The sequence below is a fragment of the Lupinus angustifolius genome, chromosome LG05 (genome assembly GCF_001865875.1).
Source record: "Lupinus angustifolius cultivar Tanjil chromosome LG05, LupAngTanjil_v1.0, whole genome shotgun sequence".
Lineage (NCBI taxonomy): Eukaryota > Viridiplantae > Streptophyta > Magnoliopsida > Fabales > Fabaceae > Lupinus > Lupinus angustifolius.
Genome location: NC_032013.1, coordinates 9,210,605 through 9,218,842, shown reverse-complemented (window position 1 = coordinate 9,218,842; position 8,238 = coordinate 9,210,605). Strand labels below are relative to the sequence as shown.

The 8,238-nt window shown below is 33.7% G+C and overlaps 1 protein-coding gene across 1 annotated transcript; it reads left to right on the top strand.

The window, feature by feature from the left end:
- On the top strand, window positions 4,144-6,596 carry LOC109347664 (uncharacterized membrane protein At1g75140-like). Its single transcript, XM_019587628.1, has one exon. The coding sequence runs from the start codon at window positions 4,381-4,383 to the stop codon at window positions 6,325-6,327; it is 1,947 nt and encodes a 648-aa protein (XP_019443173.1). The 5' UTR covers window positions 4,144-4,380; the 3' UTR covers window positions 6,328-6,596.

Here is an 8,238-nt window from a genome sequence, read left to right as displayed (position 1 = left end):
ATTTGGAACATATTTTCCAACTTTTGTGATATTGAGTTTGAAACCAACATATATCATATATTGTTATACATGTATTGTTTCATGTGTTACTAATTATGAAATGTAAGGTTATAAATGTAACTATTATATATTTTACTAATTGATATATATGTTACTAATCATGAAGTATATTGTTATATATGATTCATAATTTTTTATAATAATAGTAGTAATGTTTATTCTTTTATGATAAACAATATCTCTTGTAATACATTTTGAATTTTCAATTGATGAAATATATTTTTTATAAAAGGTAAATGTAAAAACCTTGGAACCGAACCGAACCATTCAAGAGCGGTTCGGTTCGGTTCTTATAGTTAAAGTTGCGGTTAATTGAGCGGAACCGAACCATATGTTTTTTATCGGTTCGGTCACTAAAATGCACCAAAAACCGAACCGAACCGAATTTTTACACCCCTACTTAGTTTAGTTTGCATATTATGCAAAATAGGAACATATGCATAGCATTTTGAAGGAAAAACATTTGTAGAACAAAATAAAGAAATTTAAGTAATTTTACACCAATAAGTAGCATGCTACCAAATAAATGGGAGTAAATTTCATTCTATTTTATTCCAGTCATGTTTATTATGAGTGCATAACTTGGTTAAAGTTGGGTATGATTTATAAATTATTATTTTTCCAGCATATTACATGTAATTTAATTGTAAACTCTCCTTGAGGTGATGAATTATTTGTTTTTTTACATGAGAATGTATTTTCTTATCCCCAAACTTTCGTCCAAAATAGGCAATCATCTTTTTATGTTTTTAAGTTTTATCTATTAGATCTTTAGGATTTAAAAATAAGCGTTCCCATGAAGAGCTCACGGTACATTTTCAAGCCAATAAAAAAAAGCCTAAAATGGAAGAAACTGAAAAGGATAAACTAAGAAGATAATAAATATTAAGTTCTTCATATTTCATTCATTCTTTAATTGATGAATAATATACTATTTAATAAGAAAATAAATCCTAAGATAACAATAACCATATAGGTGTCATCATTTTATAATATAAGAACATTCTAAAAATATTTAATATAAATTATTTGATTAAATCTAAATAATTAACTATCCTAACATACGGGTCCAAATATTCACAATAGAATATAATATTATCCTCACTATATTGATTATGGTAGATTTTCACCCTCCAATTATTTAGCCCTTAACTATTGAATAATTGTTTTGATGGAGCATAAAAAAACCACGCCTTGGGCAATGAAGAGGACATGTATCATGTATGTATTGCTTGGAGGGTGTGGGTATGGCATGAGCCTTGAATGACTTGCATAGACTTAGAAAAATAGAATTTGGCACATGTGCATTCATTATGCATCTCAGTCGTGTAGAAAGGATAGCTCAACTATAATCAAAGAGACAATTAAAGTAGAAGTACTTATCATATGTGTGGAATATGAAAATATTAACACATTCTCTCTTATGATTGGTGAGTTTGAGATATAGACTATTTCTTTGTGAAAGTGGGTTTTGGTGGCGTAGACAATAGATCCAACAATGGTTTGTGGCTTTGTTGATGGTGGTGTGATAGATAAGGACACTAGTTTATTTGTAACTATGGTAGTAGGTAAAGAAGAAGTGGTAACCAGTGTTGGTTCATCCACTATGAGAGTGGTAGGCGATTACAAGAAAGTGATCGTCGATAGACAGCAGAGTCAGAGTAATTATAGTTGAAGATATTTATAGACCTTCTTTGTCTTCTTTTGTGAAGGCATCATAGAAGGTTGTTCTAATGATAATGTTGTAGTGATGAACACGAGTTTGTTCTTTGGATAAACATTTGATGCACCATCCTTCTTAGTGCTAAAAATTTGTAAATAAATCTACAACTGGAAGATGGACAAAGTAAGGTGTTAGGATTTGAGATGGTGGTAGTAAGGGTGTTGGTTTAGGAATTTCTCATGTATATTCATTAGTGACAATATTATAGAAATAATTCATGTGATTGAGGAAAACTTGAGACAAGAAAATGGGTATAAAATGTGATGATTTTTTAGTTGTTTGATATGATAGAAAATGAAAAGAAAGTGAAGAGAAAATAATATAATTATTATTAATAATGATATTTTCTTTGTACTATTAAATAAATGATATCTCAAAGTATGTCCTAAATCATGTCTTAAACCAATGAAAACATGCAATGTGAATTAAAAAAATTAAATATTTCTTTTTTTTTCCTGTTTTTATTTCATCGTCATTGATTTGAAACATGGTTTAAGACATACTTTGGGACAATCGATTCTGGTATAATTTTTTCTACATGTTTTCCTCTCAATAATGGAGAGAAAACATAATACATAAGCCTCACCAATTTTTTTCTTTCCTTCCTCCCCTTTTCACCCCAACCAAACATAGCCTAGGTTGAGAGTGTTGGTCATAGATCTGAGATGGTGAATGACTAGGTTATGATTATGAGGCTTGTTGTTGAAAAGGAGAATATACGAAATAAGATGACTTAAAGGTTAAATACGATGGTGGTTTTGGGGGTCATTGGCCATTTTGAAAAAGAATGTAAAGGTGGTTGAAGTTGGGAGGTACAATGAGAACGGTAGTGATAATAAATATCATATAGTGGATAAAAGGTGATGGTGACTGATTATAAGTATAAGGTGTAGAATACATTATTATTATGGAGGGATGAGTTAAAATATGAAAGCACCAATCTACCGAAAACAGATAAATTAAGAAGATAATAAAAACTAATTTGTTCATATTTCATTCATTCTTTAATAGATGAACAATATATTATTCAAAGAGAAAAAATAAATCTTAAGATGATGATGAGACAAATATCCTATCACCATTTCAAATGTTGATCATGCCTAGATAGTCAGTCTCGCCAAATAAAAGATGATATTGACATGACAAGGTCTAGTCAGCAATGTAGAGAATCGCATACCTCTGTTACAAGACTGTCACACCGTCTGAATAGGACTGTCATGTTGTTTGAACAACACATACTTCTATTACATAGGTAAACATGTCGTTTACACCATGTACCACCCTCTATCATGTAACGAGGATAGACCTAACATATGATCATGACAGTTGGGACATGTGACAAATTAACCCACCTATATAAAATAGTGTATCATCCAAGGTTCATGCATGTCAAGGTGGTGCGATATGTATAAAGCAGTCCATGCTTGTTTGGACAAGCCTAACATGGCAAGAAGGTTTCTATGTCATCTATTAGATAATATTTCATGCACATTTCCTCTATAAATAGAGGATATCTATCATAAGAGAGTTAACATAATATTCTCTAATATTCTTGCATCATTTTCTTTCTAGATACTTCTTCATTTACTGATAGCTTTAGAGGTTTTTAAGGTACCCACCAAGGCACTTCAGAGTTCAGACCATATTCAGATGACACCTTGCCCAAAATCCAGAGTTCCAGCCTGACATCCTCCATACCAAAGTTGACTCATCTATAAAAAATAATTTAAATTGATTTAATAACTTACCTACTACATTCATATATTGTGAGTTGGGATTAAGATTATAATTAATGATTTTATTAAAACTTAAAGAGTATAATACATATATTATGATCTAAAAATTTATATAGAGTCGGTATATCCTCCACATTTCATTTGTACTACTTATATTAAAAAAATATTGATAATCAAATATGAATAATAGATAATGCAATGGGACAAGGATCTGTTATCCCAAACTCTGTCCCAGACCAATCCTATTATGCCACGTCAGTTAAAAAAATTAAATATTCATAACTTTATCAATTTTTCTTTATTGTGATTGACCAGGGACGTGTTTGGGGACACGTTGAGGGACAACATATCCCCATCCTAATGCAATGACAATGTAAAAGTCTCTTATACTATTAAATATATATATATATATATAAAACTTAAATAGTATTAAAATACATAAAAATTAGATCTTTATAAAAGAAATAAAAATAATATTTCTTACCAATTTTCTAAAAAATCAAATATCTGATCCATCATTCAGTATCAATTATGTTAAAGGGTACAATTAAATGTTTTTGCAGGAGCATGAATATAGGAGTTGAATTATTTGACTCATACATACATTATACATACATAGCCAGCCCAAGTTTCAAAACCCATAATCCTTCCGACCAGATCCTAAACCTTTTGCAACAGACACACAAACTAACACAACTTATTTCTTTAATTCATTTTTGTTGCCCTAATTCAACACAAGTCAAAACTATCCTCAAATCTAACATTGATTTCTGCTAAATTCTCTATCCTAGATCCACCAACTTTGTACCATGATACCAATATACTGAGCACAAACCCCTCCAAAAAAATTTCTACAAGTCAATGGCGCTTTCCCAAAAAGGCAAGTTTTTTATGTTCTGTTTGATCTTATTTTTCTCTTATATTAATGTTTCAAGTACCCTTTTAGAATCTGAATCATGTTCTGTACAATCCAAGCTCGATGGTGATTTGGGTCTGGAACCTGCTTCTGAACCCAAAACAACAAGTGATTTGAATCAACATCTTTTGTTGAATAAACTTGAAGAGTTAGTGAAAAATCTTAGTGATATTATTGCAAGACTAGAATCAAGGATACCTGAGGGTGAAAGTAAAAGTAAAAAATCATTGCTTGAGGAGAATATTAAAAAGAGTGATGATGATGATGATAAAAGTAAAAGATCAAATGAAGTTGTTGAAGAGAGTGAGTTTGAGAGGGGAATTCGAGATGTGGAGAGAGCTAAGGGAATGTCTGTAACAAAGTACACTCCTTTTTGGTCAGAGAGGTTTGAATTTGCATCTGCTGTGAAGTTGGATTCTGAAGCCACTTGTATAAATGTTTTGCCTTTTAGGGACCATGAGGGGCTTAGTAAGTATGTAGCTGTTAGTGATGAGAGAGGGAGAGTGTACGTGTTCTTACGAAATGGAGATGTTTTGGTTGAGTTCCATACCTTAGTGGATTCCCCTATTACGGCAATGGTTTCATATACTTCAGCTTACAAGAATGAGAGTTTCGTGGTAACCGGTCATGGGAATGGGGAAATCTTGATACATCGAGTTTGGGAGGGATCGGGTGGAGAAGATTGGAGTTCTCTTTTCATGGAAAATGTAGGTAAGTTTATGTCACAGGAGGATGTGTTTCCAGTAACGCTCTTGGAAGTTCATTATGTTGGAAGGATGAAGTACATTCTTTCAGCTGATACTAGTGGGAAGATCAAGGTTTTTAAGGAAGATGGTAAATTGTATGGTTCAGCTATGCCGACTAGTAGGCCTCTAGTTTTCTTGAAGCAACGGCTAATGTTTTTGACAGAAACCGGTGCAGGCTCGTTGGACTTGAGGGGCATGAAAATTAAAGAATCTGAATGTGAAGGGTTAAACCATTCGGTTGCTCGAAATTATGTTTTCGATGCCAATGAGCGTTCTAAAGCATATGGGATTACTTCGGAGGGGGATTTGATTCATGTCTTGTTGCTGGGAGATGTAATGAACTTCAAGTGCAGGGTTAGGTACAAGAAGAAGTTTGATATGAATGAACCTCTGGCTTTGCAGGCAATTAAGGGATATCTGCTAATTGTTAACCCAGAGAAAGTTTTCGTTTATAATGTTTCATCTCCGCATTATGTAAGATTTGGTGTGCCTCGACTTGTTTTCTCCTCAAGTCTTGACAATCTCAGGTCGTCATTCTTGAATCATCCTGCGGTAAGTTTGAATGCAGAAACAAGAGTAATACCCTTGATAGCTAGTGACCGTGAAAAGCTTGTTATCGTTGGCCTTGGAGGTGGTTATGTTGGAATATACCATTCTAATCTTCCAATCTTCAAAGGGGAATTCAATACCATGCTCTGGACCAGCCCTGTATTGTTCTTCATACTTTTTCTATTTGGAGCTTGGCATTTTTTCGCCAAGAAGAAGGAAGCACTTACATCGTGGGGACCAGACGATCCTTTTAGCTCCACATCTGCTACAACTAGTGCTCCTTTGGCGTCAAGTTCCGGAGACAGATCTTCTTTCATAGACTCTTCTTCAAGAAGTGCCGATGTTATGGATATTAGAGGTGGAGCTCTCAGAGCTCCAACAAGACGGTACGGCTCTCCTACAAGGTATCCTGCTGGGGCTGCAAGCTCCTATAGACTTGGTTCAGCAGATCATAATCCTAGGCCACCTTCAGTTGATCCGGATTATCGCCCAGCGTCAGAACTAAAATATAGGGCCACCACCATGGACCCTCCGGGTTTCCCAAAAAGAAGAGAAGGTCTGTTTGTAGGCAATCAAGTTGTAAATGATCGCAATTGAATGACTGTGTTAATTCCATGATCTTTTCCCTTAATCACTTTCCTTAGTTTTAATCTTATGATGATAATTTGGTATCTCTTTGCTTTTTGATCTTGCAGTCTCTTAGCTTCCAAGTTGTTGCATAAAAGGGGAAAATAAATTGTAATTAAAAGCTTCCAAGGTTTTCTTTTTCAATACATGTTCCTTGCATGACAAGATCATTGCCTTTTAAGCTATGATTTTTTAAGGTGTCACACATGAGAAATGTAACATCCCAAGTATTATGTTTATGTAGTTTTAAATCTCACATTGCCCAGTCTTAGGAGTTTGTCTTGCTCCTAGTATATATATAGGCACCTACTTGTAATTCTTTACACAAAAAAATAATGTTGTCCGTGAAGGTAAGTAGATACAAAATGTACCGAACTACGTTAAATCCTTGTGTCATTTTTCTTTATCTTTCTCAAAGCTTTTGGTTCAGTGGGATATTTTTTATTAGTTCCATATGTGGTTGCAACATCGTTTGATCTTCCACATCAAAAAAGAATTATTCTTGGTTCGTTGTGAGAAGGATGACACTGTAAGAGTTATGGCCTCATAACTCAAGGTTCTGACTAGGAAAGACTTGGATATTTAAGAGTGTACATTGTAGCCTGTCTCTCTTTCTTGGGAACCTGGCTGGTGCACAATTCACAATTTGCTATACAACATCCTCAGTTTAGAGGAAGAAGTGAGAGCAATGGTATTGAAAGAAGGGAAGGTTAAGATTGAGAAGTTCAATGGCAAAGACTTTAGGTTTTGGTAAATGATATAGAGGACTGCATGTACCAAAAGAAGTTGTATAAACCCTTGTCAGGTGAGAAGCCAGAAGACATGGTGTGATTTGATTGACCTTTGCTGAAAATGTAGTGTTTAACATAGTGAATGAGAAGACTATTGCAGACCTGATGAATGTGTTACCGAATATGTACGAGAAAACCAACAAGACATTGGTCTAGTAGTATTATAAGGTTCACTTACATTCCAAATAGACCAAAATGTTAAGAGTTCGATTCATGTGTGTGACACTTGTTGGGAGAGACAGCCACATATTCGAAAGATGTTAGTTCTTTACTCATAAGATGAGAGGATACCCTTGATTATACCAAAAAAGAATATGTACTAGAAACCATCTAAAGCTAATGAAGTACCCTCATGATGATTATTCAAACTTGGGATGGGAGAGGGAACTTGGTGACTAATAGTGATAATGAATTTAATACAATTATTTTAGAGTTCAATAGTTATATTGCAACTGTTACTGTCTAAGGGATAAGAAGCTAAAGTTTGATAATATCTGATATTAGAAAGGATGTTTCAATGAGAGATTCAAGAGTCTTGTAAAGCTTCCAAAGTGTTATTAGCCTTGCAAAAATCTGGTCTTTCACTCCAAATGCAAGCACATACAGTTGAAGGAGTATTATTTTATCATAGAAGTTATAAATGATGGACATTTATCTTTGTTGAACATCTTAGGATTAGAGGGTACACCTTATATGTTGGCCAAGACTGTTACAACTAATAAGTTGAGGCTCTTCAACATTTGAGGATAACTGATGATGAATTCGTTGTACTAGGTGAAGACCATATGAGCTTATTGTTTACAAGGAATAACTATAATTAGACTCCAGTGGGAGAATTGTTATGTTTAGGTAGTTTAACTTTAGTCCCAAGCTAACCCTTACACTTTGAGAGTGTGATTTTGAAAGGGAAGAAAAAAGATTGCTTTAGAAAACTTTTCTCTTATTTGGGAGTTGGATGAAGGAGAGTAAGAGGTTTTAAAGGGTTTCTCAAGCCCTCCGAAACCCTCTATGTGTATATTTTTACACTTTCCCAATTTGGGATTTTTTGTGACAAAATGTCAAAATACCTAAATATTTTTTTAGTATTATT